Genomic DNA, 15,716 nt, shown 5'->3' on the forward strand with positions numbered 1-15,716 from the left:
CAGTAATGTCACAGAATGGTGCTAAAGTAAACTGAAGGTTATCCAAAACAACCCTCATGTGCCATCTATCTATCTATCTATCTATCTATCTATCTATCTATCTATCTATCTATCTATCTATCTATCTATCTATCTATCTATCTATCTATCTATGGCAAAATGTGTCTTACCATACGTTGTTGTTGTTGCACTGTTTGCAGTTTGAGCATGGCACATTGTACCATACGTTTTTCTTTTAAACTTTGGATCTTGAAACTGTATATTATCAATATATTTATATATGTATTTATCATAGCAACAAGATATCATAGGTTGAATGTAGTTCTTTTAATCTGCCCTGTTCTAATGAGGTTAGTAGTCTCTCTAAAACCTAATTAGCTATTGCAGACATAATACTTTTAAAATGACCAAAACAAGCAGAAGTGGTGTTAGCTAATGACAACAGGAAAATAGAAAGATGTGTATTTTAATAAAAGTTTCCACTTTTTGTATGTTGACATGCAGCTCATGAAGGCAGCGGATTATGACCTGAAACGTTTTAATCTAAGGTAGAGATAGGAAATAGACGACAGCAGGTGTGTGTGGACATTTACTATACTGCTTCATTTTCCATTTAATATCACATAAGGTTTCAGTTAAACTGTTTATTGTGATGTTCATTAATCAAAACTATTCTCTATACATATACCACGTGTGTAAAACTAGTGGCCTTACAGCTGCACCCTTTTTTCAAATACAATATTTTTGAGGTGTTTCAGTCAAGTTTTTAAAGTACTTTTGAATTTTTTTTTATTATTATTATTTCTTCAAACCACTGGCTTTGGGGACTCTGTTATACTTGTGCTTTTAGATCTCACAGTAGCCTTTGACACATTAGATCACAACATTTAACATCATGTTGGCAGAGGTCCTGCCTTTACTGCTTCAAGTCATACCTACCTGACAGATATTTTTCTGTCTCACTTGGTAAGTTTTGTTCATCTCCCTCCCATGTGGTGTACCTCAAGGATCCATCCTTGGACCCCTTTCTTTTATTTATTTGATGCGCTCTCATTTAACAAACACAATGTCTCATTTCATTTTTATGTAGATGACTGTCAGATTCACGAACCAGTTTTTACCGACCTTGGGGTAAAAATATGCATAAATCTTAAAATTGACAAAATAAATACAGTTTTCATCTCAGGCAATTCTCTAAACTTGTGTCTTTTATCACTTTTGTGAGTTAGACAGTTTTACACGTATTTGTGACCACTCACCTTGATTACCGTAATGCACTTTTTGTTGGTATTGATCAGGCCTCATTATTGTGCCTACTAATAGTCCAAAAACCCAGCTTGTCTGCTGACAGGGACACCTAAACATGAACATATTTCCTTGGGTCCTGCCTCTTTACGTTGATTGTCTGTCCATTTAAGAATTAATTAAAAAAATATTTAGCTGCCTAGCTCCTTCCTACCTGGCAGACCTTCAACACATATACACTCCTCAAAGTGGACAACAAGGACCAGTCACTCCTTGTCTGAAAAAACACCAGGGGGGACAAGCTTTTGCTGGTGTGGCTCCCAAATTGCCACGACAGCAACGTTGCCCCTCCATATTAGGCTGGACCTAACACTTGAGTTTTAAATCACGTTTAAAAACACACACTTTCTTCAAGGCATTTTAGGAGTAGTATCAGAGTTGGCTTCTAATCAGTTTTAGTCAGTTATTTGATTAGTTTTAATTTTTTTAATGTATTTTTAATTTTAATTTTAATTTATTGTACATCTTTTCTTTGTAGTTTGTAGTATGTTTTATTTATTTTTCCTTTTTGTTTAATATGTGGTTATTGTTTTTTATGGCTATCCTTTGGTAACTATGTTTTAAAGTCTATAAATAAAGTTGGATTGGATTGGACTGGATAATAATGGGTACAAATGATCATGAAAACAAGTAAGCCAAGGTCCACCAATTGCTTTGCAGCTTGATTGATCGGGGCACGTTTTGAATTTATTATAATTATTTTATATACCTTAATATTTTCCATCACACGTGTCACATATAATCAGTAATTGATTCGGACTGTCTTTTGTCCACTGGTGTTCAAAAGTGCTTTAAATCAGCCTCTTGCACTTTAATAAATAAATAAAGGGGTCTCTCTCTCTCTCTCTTTGTTTAAACCCCAAACTGACATTTATGAGATTTATGAAAACCCCACAGCCGGTGACCACCACAAACCTGGACGTGAGGAGGCAAAACTGTAGCAGCAGGTAGATGAAAGAAAGAGAAGTCTCCGTAATGAGTGGAGTATGAGCGCACAGAGATACGGACTCCTTTAATTAAGCTGCGGACCGAGCAGAGAAGAGCAGGCGTCCTCTCACAGGAGCTCCACTCGTTTCGTGCTAGCACGATGTGATAAAAAAAACCACTTGTCAGTCGCAAACAAATGGTGAAGCAATAGCTTAACACACGTTGTAAGTTGCGGTTATATCGGGTTGTGTGCATGCACTGTGGTTTAAACGCTGTCCTGCGCGGTCAGTCGGCGCTTTTGCGGCGTTTCAGAACAACATAAAGAGACAGTTATGTTAGCTAGCTAAGAGTGTCTGAGCTCTGTGTGAGTGTTAGCACTGAGGGAGGTGTTTGCGATTATGAAAGATGCAAATGTGTCCGAGTTACTGAATTGTTGGGGTCATAGGTTGACAGAGGAAATATAAGCTCTAGCATTATTCATGTGAAGGTTAAGGGTGGGCTAGCTCTTTATTCGTTAGCTAACATTAGCAAAGTGGAATGGTAGCCTGTGTGTTGTCCAGGCCTTTTAAACACGTTTATTTGCTCCAGATGGACCTGACCAGCTTCTCTGTTTAAGTAGTGCATGTTTATTGTTCAAAGAGACTCTTAGTTTAATGCACTTCATCTTCTTGGCTTTAACTATCAAACTTAAGGGTTGTAAACACTCCAGTGTCCACCCCCCTGGTACCATAGGTTAGCACTGTGTGTGGTTATTGATGAGTAGCACTAGTTTTTTCTAAGCCTGTGTGTTGTTTATTTTATTTGGCGATTAATACTCTGTGTTTTTCTCCTTTAATAGTCTGTATCCAATATCTTACCAAAGAAAGGATGCCATAAGTGACACTAAATCGGTAAGATGACTCAACAGAAGACAGAGATTTCTATTGCTTTGCCCTTCAGTGCATGTCTGCTGCTGTGGGCTCTTCCTCCCACTGGATCAGGGAGCTCTCTTTAAGATTTACTGTTATTATCAAAGCATGAAAATGCTACAAGAAAGTGCTAGCTCTACAATTGCTTCTGTGCTACCAATTGAAAGGCATTTTAACATGAACTTTTCCACCCTTGTGTATTATTATGTACTGCTTGCAGCTTGAGCATGGCAGATAGAAAGGGGAAACCAGCAGCTCCACTGAAAACACTCACAAAGAAGGAACAAGAGGAGCTCAAAAAAAAGGTGCAGGGGGTTTGCGATGTAACATTTAGATACGATGGAGAGTGTTTTTTGAATGTTTGGCGGAAATAAAACCTTATTAAGATCATATGGTAATGAATTAATACAAATAGTGTTTCCTTGTATGTCTAGGAGGAAGAAAAAGCAGCAGAGGTGTTTGAAGAATTTCTGGCTTCATTTGAGACCAGCGAGAAAAGCAGAGTGAAAACTTTTGTCCGTGGAGGTATTGTGAATGCGACTAAAGGTGAGCAGCGAGGGTTTTCACAAGCATCATGATGTGATTTAGCGACATTGCAGTTATGTTCCTTTTGTTCAGCAGTGGGATGTCAGGACCAAGCCTGATTGCAAGTTGCATGTTTAAAATAATAATAATAATAATGAACTGAGTGCCTGACTCAGCAGTGAAATAGTTCACCATCTTCATTTTTAAGGGCCACATGTTTGTGATGGTTTAATAAAATTCAGAGACTCTGTGAACTCTGGGAGAACTGGACTATAGGATTACTTATAGTTGAACATAGTTGCTCAACGTATTGTTATATGAACAGACATCTCATTTAGTTCACTTGTGAGTGAGTTTATACGAATTGTTTTTGGAACCAGTGCCACTTTCTGTCCGAATGGTGTTCAGGGTCAAGTCATAACAATGAAAGCGTTTACATAAATAAGCCGGATCAGTATTCGAGGGTTGTCTTAATCTTTGCAGAGGAGGAAGCAGCAGAGGTCAAGAAAAGTAAGCTCTACCAACCTGCTACCAAGTTTGTCCACGTGTCCCAGCATGTCTCACCATCAGCTGAAAGCAAAAAGTCTGTAAGTTTATTCATTTTTTTATTTTGGATCAAATGCATAATATCTGATTAAGTATTAATGTAAAAATACGGTCCTATTAGCCTTAGCTTTCAGTGTTTGAACGTTTTTAATAACCAGCTGTTTGTTTGTTTGATAGACCTTTAAAAAAAAGGCAGAAGAGAAAAAGAAGAGTAATCTCGAACTATTCAAGGAAGAACTTAAGCTGTAAGTTGATTTTGTTTTTTAATTTATTTTTCAAAAATGTGCTAGAAATCATGTTTCTGTGAAATATGTTTATCTTCTTGGGACATGTAAATCTGTTTTCATGTGTGGGGATACAGAATACAAGAAGAGCGTGAGGAGAGACATAAAAGGAAGAAAACTGACTCCGGTGGAGGACATTATGGAGATCTGGACACGCCTTTATCAGGACGATCAAGTAAAACCCCTCCTTTGATATTACTGTTGTTGTTAGTTGAATCAATTTGGTAACCTTTAAATTGACCTAACATCAAGCCCTTTTTCACCCTACAGCGTTATATGATGACCTGACAGTGCCAACCACCACTAATCTCTACATTAACTGCATAAGTCCAAAGGTAAAGGTCCACACAGACTTGCATAGGTTCAACATATTGCTCACGTACGACCCTCGCTTTAAATTTCTACTACTTTTCAGATGAATGAAGAAATGCTCTGTAAAGAGTTTTGCAAGTATGGTCCCCTGGCCAGTGTGAAGATTATGTGGCCCCGAACAGACGAGGAGCGCTGCAGAACCTCTAACAGAGCATTCGTGGCCTTCATGACACGGAAAGATGCGGAGAGAGCCTTGGCTGCACTAGATGGTACAGGTGACTCTTAAAAATACCCCTGTTACATATCACAGCCTTTTTTCTCACAGCACAATGAAATATGGTTTGCTTTGTAGGTAAAGTGATTATGGGGTTTGAGATGAAGCTGGGATGGGGCAAACCAGCTCGCATCCCACCTCAGCCACTATACACGCCGGTGGGAGTGAGAGTCACACCGCCGCCGCCGTCCGGCCTGCCTTTCAATGCTCAGCCCAGGGATCGCTTCCGCAATGACTTCACCAAGCCGCTGGGCATGTCTAAAAAAGAGCTTGACAAGGTAAAATCTCATCCACAAGTAATTGGTGTTAACTGCATTTGTATGGTGATGTAATGAATTAGGAATAAGAGTGTGACAATTAAAGGAAAACTGTTTCTTTAAAGACCTGCAGATTTATCAGTATTATTATTATTATTATTTACTTACTTATTTATTGTGGAAACTCCTGCTGTTGATCTAAGTTTGGAAACTATAGCTAGTGACCAAGTCAGGGTAAATGTGTGCTTTGAAAAGTTATTTGTCACAGTTATTTACTCGAATCAGCTCAGCTTGTATAGATTGTGTAGTATTTTACAATAGTTCATTGGAGTCCTACAGCTGTGTCACCCTATCTCTTTTCACTGATCGTTAATACTGTCACCGTTTTCTATGCTGTATGTATCCTGCAGTGTTTCATCTGTACAAGTGCTCACGTTTTAACGTTTTCACTATTTGGTTTGACTTCACAAACAGACTCTGTCCGAAGCCGTAGTCAAAGTGGTTATCCCAACCGAAAGGTATACACACTCTTCTTACTATGACTGCCCAGCTGTTGTAACACAAGTGTTATAAGCGAGAGGCTGTGGTGCACTGTTCTTTTATCCAGATGTGTTGTTTGTGGCAGGAAGTCTCAGGTCTTAGGGCTGTTAGAAATACACTTGGCATCCCACAGTTGTTTTACAGTTGCTGTAAGTGGGTGGATACTTTGACATCTGCAACTTGTTGGAGGTGTGACTCTGCCCGTGATGATAAAAATCTAAATTTGGTCACCTTCCCCTCTCCTTGGGAAGCAGTAAACCATTTCCAGCAGAGCTGCTGTTTTTAGAAGGCTACATGCTCAGGCGTGCTCTGACCATTTGCAGTTAGTGAAGACTGTTGTTGTGGCCAAAAAACACAGTTGCCTCATCAGTGTGCTGCACTGGTCAGACCAGGCCTTCTGTAGATTGAGCGACACTGGAAGCAGTCCAGAGCTACAGAGCAACCTCGAAAGGGGTAGATGGGCCAATTTTAAATTAAGCCTGGTGTTTGCTTTTTAAGGGCAGAGTTGCAGAACTTTTGGATAATTCCTCACACATGTCAAATGTCATGGCTTGAGGTTTACATGCAATTCTTGTTTCAGTTTATTAAAAATCCATCAAAACTCATCTTGTTCCCACCATGTCATTCAGTTGTCAGCTAGTTTTTCTGTTAAATACTTAATTGCAATTGTTGTAAATATCCGTTGGTATCTGTATTTTAAACCCTGGATTTCCCATGGGTAGGCTGAGACACTGCAGACGATACAGCTAGAAGGCATGCTGATTTTTCTCAAGTCAGATGTCAGTAGAGTAGTACTTTTGTCATAAATCAAGCCAGCAGCTCCTTCAGGTCATAGTAGAGTAATATGTGAGTGTAACTATAGTGGCAGACATAACTGCATGAACACAGTCTACACTGATCAAGTTCAAACAGGTTTCAGGTCTGCAGCCCCAATCCAAAGTAACCACTGGATACATCTTTTTCAGACATTTCAGACAGCAAGATTTTTACAGGATGTCATAAATTTGGCAACCCTGACAACTAAAAAACAGTAATAAATTACTGTTTTTTCTTCTCAAAGCTTTGCATGAGTCAAATATAGCAAGACATCAGGATTCTTGCGTATTTGGCATCTTGAAGCTTCATGATTAATGTTAAACTTTGAATTGGGGCTTTGCAACGTGAGCCATGAAAAGTTATTGTGATTGTGTCATTTCTTCTCCATTCTTACATTCAGTTATCGGGAAAAAAGACAGGCCCACACGTGTGGTTTTCCTATTATATTTGGGCATGCATAAGCACAGTATATCTTGATTTAGAGTGAGCAGCATTTAGTCTGCCAATAATATTCATGGGCCTTTTACTGTTAGAGATGCTTGAGTGTGCATTATGAGTTTTAATCTTAAACCTGGCTCTGATGCGCCTCTCTGTCCCCACAGGAATCTGTTATTCCTTATTCACAGGATGATAGAGTTTGTGGTGCGTGAAGGTCCAGTGTTTGAAGCCATAATCATGAATAAAGAGAAAAACAACCCACATTACAGGTATGTTTGCAGCACTTGGGCCCGTGTTGGTGTTAAGTTGAGAGAAAATTGCATCGTGTTTGATTTATCTGTTATTGTCTCAGATTCCTTTTTGACAACAAAAGCCAAGATCATGTGTACTATCGCTGGAAGCTTTTCTCCATTCTTCAGGTATTCTGTTTCTGCAAAACCTTGTTTCTGAACAGTTACCGGAAGTAACGGGGTCATGTGGATTTAAATCATCTTTTCTTTTTTTTTAAAAATTTGTCTGGTTTTCATCCGTACCTCAGGGAGAGTCCCCAACAGAGTGGAGGACGACAGATTTTCGCATGTTTCGCGGAGGCTCTTTGTGGAGACCACCTTCTTTAAACAGCTACTCTCAGAGAAGTGAAGAAAGGCAAGAGGAAGAAGATGATGTTTCCCATGAGGAGGAGGTGAAGAAAGGGCAACTCCGAGCCGAGTAAGTCATCTAGCGGTCACGGCGACATTTATTTACACTTGTAACTTCAGTTAAACTGAACGAACATGACTCTTCTGTAAACATCTTTCAGGCACAGACAGAGGCTGGAGATGTTGCTTAAGGAGCTCGCTGCTGGGAGAGAAGACATTGCCAATGCCATGATGTTCTGTCTTGACCGAGCGGACGCAGCAGAGGAAGTAGTGGGACATGTCTCCGATTCCTTCTCCTCGCTCCAGACGTCCCTTCAGAAGAAGGCAGTTTGCTTCCTTATATCTTTATATAAAACACGTGTTACACAGAATCTCTGTAAAGCTACAATAACCAGGTCATATTGAACTTTTCTGTCCACTTCAATCTCACAGATCGCCAGATTGTACCTTGTGTCAGACATCTTGCACAATTCATGTGCCAAAGTAGCCGGTGCCTCGTATTACCGGAAATAGTAAGAGACTTTCCCTAAGTTTGGCCTGAGCACTCTGATCGCATTTTATTTCAGCTTTGTCTGACCATCTTAAAGTTTTCCCCTCATCTTTCCAGTTTTGAAGCAAAGCTGCCACAGATCTTTGGAGATCTTAACGCAGCGCACAAAAACATACAAGCCAGGCTGCAGGCTGAGCTGTTTAAGGTAATCATGGAATCCGCTTGCCTTTCGCACAAGGACATTTACTAAAAATAGGACAACAAAACATTTTCATGTGCATATTATCTCTTTCTCTCCACAGCAAAAGGTCATGAGTTGTTTTCGAGCTTGGGAGGATTGGGCCATTTACCCACAGCCTTATCTAATCCACCTTCAGAATATCTTTCTCGGCTTTGCCAAAGCAGGGGAGGAGCTAGCAGAGATGGCAGAGGTTAGCTGAATTACACCCCTTATTACTGCCTGTTGGTGATGCCATTTCAACAATATAGGCTCCCCTTCTTGTTGAAAAGTAAATGAACCTCAACATAAATGCATTTCCATGTCTCTTCGTAGGAAGTATCCTGTGATATTGACGGTGCACCAATGGACAGCACACCTATAGATGGCATACCTTTGGACAGAGCTCCTGTGGATGACTTGGATGGCTGCCCTATGGGCTGGGACCCTCTGGATGGAGTCCCTGTTGATGACATAGACGGTATTCCCTTAGGGGTCACCACTGATGACATTGATGGGATGCCTTGTGAGTCCACAGCATATTAATAGTGTTCTTTTTTTAAACCAAAAAAGTCAATAATCCACCCAGCTCATACATCAAAACACTGACGTCCTGAGTAACGAGTGCGCATCTCGATCTCAGCAGGAACAGATTTGTGCTGTATTTCTCAGTCATTAAAGAGCAAACTCACTGTTATCACGATCTAACTGGAAGCCTTTCAAGGATGACCTGTCCCCGTCCTAACCTTGTGGCTGTTTTATCTCCCCAGTGGATGAAGGCAGTGTTCCTGTCTCAAGTGTGCCTTTATCTAAGTGGGAGAAGACTACTGATACTGGGGTGTTTTCTCAAGGTAAGACTTGTCAGGATGTTACTGTATCATCAATCTGCCCAGATCATCGTGCTTATTGTTCTCTTATCTCTCATAGCAAAGACTGAATCTAAGTGGGACACTGTGGTGGAGCGAGACAGCGGCGATGAAGCAAACGTGAGGTAAGGCCCGAGTGTCTCGCCTCCTGTGTACATTTATTTAAAAAAAAGAAAGACTGCAGTCAAATGGATCTAATGCCTGTCAACAGTGGCAACTCGCAAGACGAAGACTCGGAGAGTGACAGCAGTGCCGATTCCTCCAGTCTATCGAACTATGACAGTGCAGTTTTTCAAAGCTCGCTCAGAAGTTTTCAGATGTCTGAGAGCAAAAGGAAAAGGCTGAGAGAGCTAGAGGCAAGTGAAAAGTTGTTCAAAAGCATCTTTGTATGAGTCAGATTTGCTGAAAACTGTGTACCTTTAGTTCTTATTTAAAAAAAAAAAAAAAAAACTTCAGGCAGGCATAAACTGTTTTAGTCCATACCTGATGCCTGTGAGTACCACCATCAGGCATGTTGGACAATAAGTCAGATTATAGTTGGTAAATGTTCAGAACTGATTTGCTTTCTCACTATAACACAGGTAAAGGTTATGAAGATCCAAGATGAGCTGGAGTCTGGCAAAAGGCCGAGGAAGTCTGGAATGAGCTTACAGCAACAAGTGGAGCACTACAGAAACAAACTGCTACAAAAGGTGGGTTGATGAGCCACTTGAATTAGTATAGCTTTAAAATTACATTGCACTGTGTTTTACCTGTGGAGGAATAAAAGGTGCTCAGATTTTCTCCCCAAAAGAGCCCCACTTTAAGCAAAATACAAGTCACTCATGTATAATAGAAGCACATCCTCTAATAATGAACAGTGTAGTGGGAAAAAAAGAAACAAAATTAGTTCAAATTGGTCAGTACAGTTAAAATAATGATTTAGTGGCAGAGTTGTAAATGTTTGTCAATCTTGCACCATCTACTGGTAAGGAACTGTAGCTGCAGTTTATTTTAACCTAGGTGCTGTTGGTTCTTGTTTGTGCACAATTTGCTTTGTGTGGCACGGTTCATATTCACTACTAGAAATGTTGCTCTGTTGGGTATGTTATGTGTGGAGATCTCAAGAGGGGGAAAAAAAACTAGCAGAATTTGCTGGACTTGTGTTCTAATGTAGCAGCTTAATTGCGTTTAAATAATTCTGCATTTTATTGCTTTTGCCCATGGACCAAAAAAGATGACAAAAAGAGGTTTTTAAAAAATTACTTGTTATAGAACCTCCTAGAAAGAAACTCCCATTAAACCTGACTGAGCTGATTAGGGAATTACATCTTTAGATAACTACAAATTAACAGGGATGTTTTTACTCTGTCCTGTAGGAGTTTGAAAAAGATGAAGAGAAGAATGAGAGATCAACATCAAAATCCAAAGAAAAGTCCAAGGACGACAGGAGGAGCAAAGAAAGGAGCAGAAAAAATGACGATGGGGATAGAAGACGTAGTAATGACCCTGGACACCAGGCCCGAAAATCAAGGAGCATCTCTCCTTTAAAGTAAGTCAACTGTGATGCTTTTGCAGTAGCATCCATCCTGAGTGTTATCTTTAAAGTCAGTATTTTATCTTCTGTTTTGTTCAGGTCTCCCAAACGGTCCAAACGTTCCCGATCACCATCTCCGGACCACAAGGCAGGCAAATCCAGGTCACGGTCACCCCGTGGCTCACACAAGAAAGCAAAGAAGAGCAAACATTGACTCAGCTCTGCAGTGCGTGCTCGTGTCCACAAAGTAACACAGTGCACTTCTGCAGCGCTCTTTCAAACAGACCAACACGTCTGCTCTGTCATAACTAAAACACTCCATGCAAGATTCAGTACACTTTTATATGATGAAGAATGAACACTGTAATTATATTTATTTTTGTTTTAATGTTTGGTTTAAAACAAACAAAAGTCGCTGTAAAGTTCGGACACTAAATAAATCACCTTTGGTGATGGAAGCGTGTGTGTAAGATGATTCGTGAGAAAAAGCATCAAAATGTTAAGTTAATGACTTGTCGACAAGCACTCTTTTAGTTTGTGTGGATTTTTATTGAGGAAAGTAATAGAGCATTTGTTTACAAAAGCATTAAGTATGCAATGTTACACAGTAAATTTACACAACTGTTTTATAGAATGAAATGTGCTTTCATTGAACAAAGAAATGTATCAAAAGTATTTGACCCAATACTGGTTCTGAAACACAGATTTAAGATGCCCAGCCCCGATCATTAGTAGCCACACATCTCCTGCACTGAAAATTTTGTTATCTGCTGAAATGTCTGATAAAGTGAGAGGAAAGCTTTAGAAGTGTAATTTAGAAAGCAATCTAGACTCTGTAGGCACGAATATTTTGTAAATGACATTACAGTCCATCTTTAGACACCTTGAGACAAATGCGTCTTAACACAAGACATGAAAATCTGCCCAACATCAGTGCCTTGCTTCTCTAAATTTCTTCTGAAATGTGGTAGCCAAAGAAAGCATAAGGTGCCCCATACTGTTACAGGTAGTCTTCTAGCTATATTCAGCCCTGACCATACAGCCTGAAATGTACACGTGCGTATCTGAACAGATTTAGTTTCTGTTCACGCTTGACATGTCCAGATCTTTCGTTCAGACCAAACTGTTCACAGTTGTCTGGTATCAAAGATTTAAAAACAAAAAGTGGTAAGGAACCTCACTTTGTCCATTTACAGTTTATTTATTCCACCTATTCCCTTTTATTTTAGGGTCCCTGTTTACCAAAAACCGCTACTACAGACAACTTTGTCTCAGTACCATTAGGTACTTAGTGACCTTACAAGGCTCTGAGACAAGCTGTCCTCAACCTTTAGGACTGATCACTGATAGATGGGCCTGAACCTGAAGAGCCAAGAGCCTCTAAAATGCTCAGTATTTTTTTACATTGATAAAAACCTTGATGGCTCCAGTGAAGTCAGCGGAGAGAAGAACTTCTGTGTGATCTGTCTTTAATGCTCCTGCAAAGAGAGAAAATGGCATTGCAAGTTTACGACACTGAACTGTGATGTTTTAAGAAATCTTGAGTCCTATGCAAATTAAAGGGGGCATACCTGAGGGTATCGTTTCAGAGTCTGTGGAGTCCAGGCTCTTACACTCTGCTTCTGGCTTCTCTGCACCACTCTCCTGTGGGACAATAAGGCCTGGGTGGGGTGCGAAAATGGCTGACGTAACCACAGCGTTGTGTGCTGAAAGAGAAAAACTCTTTAGTGGCGGCCCAATGGCTGCTTACATTAAACGGTGTTTGCCACTTAGCATAAACACAGTTACCTTTAATCCCTTCCCAGAAGTCATTGCGGTCCCGCCGTACAGATGTGAATTTACTCAAGTCATGGTAAGTGCTCCAGATGTATATGTACTTGTCCTCTGAGCCGCTTACAATGAAGGAGTAGTCGTGACTACAGAAAAAAGGCCAAACAGGTTTACTGCAACATACTGTGTCAATACAACAACAACAACAACAACAACAACAGAAAGAGCTTTTGTCCATGCTTAAGGTTAGAAACTGACAAAAAACAAAAACTAGAAGCAATGTACACCCTTACCTGAAGCTGGCCTTAATCTGGCTGCTACTGTTGACATAACCCTTGTACTTCATTGATAGAGACAAGTCCCTCAGGTCATAAAGGCGAATGCGGGAATCATTTGATGTCACCAAAATCTATGGGCAAAGGGTACAGTTCAACATTTGGCATTTCACAAGTCTTACAGACACGATTGTTACACTGACGACTAGGGCTGCAGCTGTCGATTATTTTAGTAATCAAGTATTCCATCGATTAGTTCAATGAACCAGCGCCTATCAGCATTCTGAAGTTTGCCCTGGACTTCGACTCAAAATTTTGTGCTGTTAAAAACAAGACTTTAATTATTAACATCTACACCATCATAATGTTAACAGCAATTCAGCAAAACCCAACAGCTCCAGGTCAGTCCCTCAAAGTTTTACTGACCAATATCTTTAAATATTAAGATAATATTTTATTTCTCTTTATATATATTTTTTTATTCTCTTTAAATCTGAAAAATTAAGCTATGAAAGCCTTGAAATAAAGATGGTCTAGTAAACCGCAGTTTACCAAGCCCTATTGACAACCCACCGCAGACGTATTTGTAGTGATGGCCAGCTGTTTACCTTATTTTCTCCAGGCAGAGGTTCAATGCCAGTGATCTTGCGTCCCACTTTGTTCCTTCCTCTGGTGGACCGCACATGAATTTGCGTGTGGTATTTCAGACGCTAAAAACAAGGTGCAAACAGAAAAATGCATTTGCTTCATATTTGAATGGATGTGTTCATGAAAAAAAGTACTATAAAGAAATAATTAAACCATGTATTGGCTGGATGAAGCAATGTATGTGTGTATACCTCTGTGTCATAGAAGATACATCGACCATCATAGGTGCCAATCACTGCATATTTCCCATTTTGGCAGAAGTTGGCAGCGGTGATAAGCCGGGTTTGGCCATCCACCTCATTCCACAAAGCCACCTTCTTATCTGGAATGTTCCAGAGCCGTAGTTTTCCATCTAGGGAGCCGCTTAAAAAGTACCTGTCATCCTGGGTAACAAGGAAAAGAAAGAAGGAAAAAAAAAGTACTATGAATGGAGTCTGTGAGACAAAATAATAGATGTATGATTTGCGCTGAGAGCAGTAATGCAAGGTGACTTAACGTACCCTGGGATGGAAAGCAATGGCTGTGACAAAATCAATGTGCTGAAAGCAGCAGAGACACTCTCGCCTGGATATGTGCCATAACCTGACTGTTTTATCCATGGAAGAGGAGAGCAGGAAAAAGTTCTAGACAAAAAATTTTTTGGAAAAGATGAGACAAGAGAGAAGAAAATGTGTGGGGGTAGAAAAACTTAACAAGGTGCTTTAATCACCTTTGACCAGGATAAGTCCAACAGATCAGCCGTGTGACCCTTGTACTTGCAGAAAGGGACTTGACGGAAAGGGGCATTTCTATCTTCCGTGTCTGGGTCCTCTGGAATACAACTCGCCTACAATAAAAATGTCACTTAGGTACACATCTGGAACAAAAATGGCTTAAAAATGTCTGATTTTTGTGTTAGTGTCATCACTCACCCCAGTCTCAGTGTCAGATTTAGAAGAACATAAACTTTCCTGAGAAGGAGAAGGTGACACTCGACCTGGAGAAGAAAAAACAAAGGAAGGTTTCTCTAACAAGAACTTGAACATCTTCTGGAAAAGTCTTGAGTCTTAATTTCTTTATATTTGGCTAGGAAAATGTTAAATAGGTGTAACAAACGATTTACTAAAGCATGTGTAAACATACATCAGATGCAGTATATAGGGCAAAAACAGAGTTGGCAGCTTGAGAAGCTTTCTGCTCATTTCTTTAAGTAGTCTTCAGGAATGGTTCTGCAGGCCTCTTGAAGGACATTCAAAGCTGACTGATAGTGTTTCACTCCGTTCTTCTATCCAGGTATGCTTTGTTACACTGACTGCCACATGTTCAGAAATATATGTCAAAATCTGATTTTTCTGTCTTCACTTTTGATCTCCAGTAGCACTGGCCGCATCCTCGTTGTGCAACCCCTTTCCTGATCCCTTCCATATATACACTGACAACTTAAACCAGAAATGCCAAATTTGGATCCATCACTCCATGAGACCTGCTGTCACTGATTTTCAGCCCAGTTTCTGTGTAACTTGGCTTACCTCAGGCTTTTCTCCCTATTCTCCTTCCTTTAGAATGGCTTCTTGACAGCCAACCTTTCATTGAGACCATTTCTGATGAGGCTTCAGTGATCAGGTGATGGACCAGCACAAGGTCCTGCATCTTTCAGGTCCTTTGCTTGACCTTTTCCTATTTCTTACTGGGGATTTATGCTTCAGTGGGAAATCTATGCCATAGCTACATTGTAACCACAAACCCCTCTGAAAGCCTAAGGTGTAACCTGACGTGCACCTCCCTAGAAATGTAGCTACATATCAGGGAAACACAGTCTGTTTAGAGTCCCTGTATGCATTTCCAGCTACCTTTTTGCCAGGGCTTTTGAATTTATCACTGAGAGAATACCCATCATCATGTCAGTATAATAAAAAAAATAATCATAGCATCAATATAATAAACACTCACAAATGTCAGCAGATTCCTGGAGGGAGATTGCTGAAACTATTGGTTCCATACTATAAATTTAAAAACGTTTCTTTGCTATCCATCCATCCATTCGCTTCCGCTTATCCTTTTCAGGGTCGCTGGAGCCTATCCCAGCTGTCATAGGGCGAGAGGCGGGGTACACCCTGGACAGGTCGCCAGTCTGTCGCAGGGCTAACACACAGGGACAGACAACCATTTGCGCTCACATTCACAC

The 15,716-nt window shown here is 40.2% G+C and overlaps 2 protein-coding genes across 7 annotated transcripts in view; one reads left to right on the forward strand and one right to left on the reverse strand.

The window, feature by feature from the left end:
- Window positions 1-2,146: 2,146 nt before the first annotated feature.
- On the forward strand, window positions 2,147-11,708 carry LOC102208701 (U2 snRNP-associated SURP motif-containing protein). Of its 6 annotated transcripts, none has more exons than XM_005735473.1 (25): window positions 2,147-2,252; window positions 3,071-3,122; window positions 3,361-3,445; window positions 3,575-3,686; window positions 4,149-4,252; window positions 4,389-4,456; window positions 4,573-4,670; window positions 4,766-4,830; window positions 4,911-5,076; window positions 5,160-5,359; window positions 5,813-5,856; window positions 7,297-7,401; window positions 7,485-7,551; window positions 7,671-7,840; window positions 7,932-8,094; window positions 8,203-8,282; window positions 8,378-8,465; window positions 8,563-8,691; window positions 8,814-9,003; window positions 9,248-9,328; window positions 9,405-9,468; window positions 9,555-9,699; window positions 9,925-10,035; window positions 10,702-10,874; window positions 10,959-11,708. In XM_005735473.1, exons 3-25 carry the CDS (start codon window positions 3,368-3,370, stop codon window positions 11,071-11,073), a joined length of 2,616 nt encoding a protein of 871 aa, XP_005735530.1. In that variant the 5' UTR covers window positions 2,147-2,252; window positions 3,071-3,122; window positions 3,361-3,367; the 3' UTR covers window positions 11,074-11,708. The 6 variants fall into 6 exon arrangements, with proteins under 6 accessions (XP_005735530.1, XP_005735529.1, XP_005735531.1 ...); XM_005735472.1 differs by lacking the exon at window positions 2,147-2,252 and adding an exon at window positions 2,275-2,456; XM_005735474.1 differs by lacking the exon at window positions 2,147-2,252 and adding an exon at window positions 2,275-2,431.
- Window positions 11,388-15,716, reverse strand: part of wdr44 (WD repeat domain 44) — a 10,976-nt gene continuing 6,647 nt past the window's right edge. Inside the window, exons 11-19 of the mRNA XM_005735638.1 lie at window positions 14,464-14,590; window positions 14,262-14,378; window positions 14,053-14,175; window positions 13,744-13,935; window positions 13,513-13,614; window positions 12,923-13,038; window positions 12,648-12,775; window positions 12,431-12,565; window positions 11,388-12,337 (exon numbers count right to left, since the gene is read on the reverse strand). Coding sequence (XP_005735695.1) covers window positions 12,249-12,337; window positions 12,431-12,565; window positions 12,648-12,775; window positions 12,923-13,038; window positions 13,513-13,614; window positions 13,744-13,935; window positions 14,053-14,175; window positions 14,262-14,378; window positions 14,464-14,590 — 1,129 coding nt within the window. The 3' untranslated portion in view covers window positions 11,388-12,248. The remainder of the gene's footprint in view (window positions 12,338-12,430; window positions 12,566-12,647; window positions 12,776-12,922; window positions 13,039-13,512; window positions 13,615-13,743; window positions 13,936-14,052; window positions 14,176-14,261; window positions 14,379-14,463; window positions 14,591-15,716) is intronic.

Source organism: Pundamilia nyererei, unplaced genomic scaffold (genome assembly GCF_000239375.1).
Source record: "Pundamilia nyererei isolate P.nyererei 1_Seehausen unplaced genomic scaffold, PunNye1.0 scaffold00064, whole genome shotgun sequence".
Taxonomy (NCBI): domain Eukaryota; kingdom Metazoa; phylum Chordata; class Actinopteri; order Cichliformes; family Cichlidae; genus Pundamilia; species Pundamilia nyererei.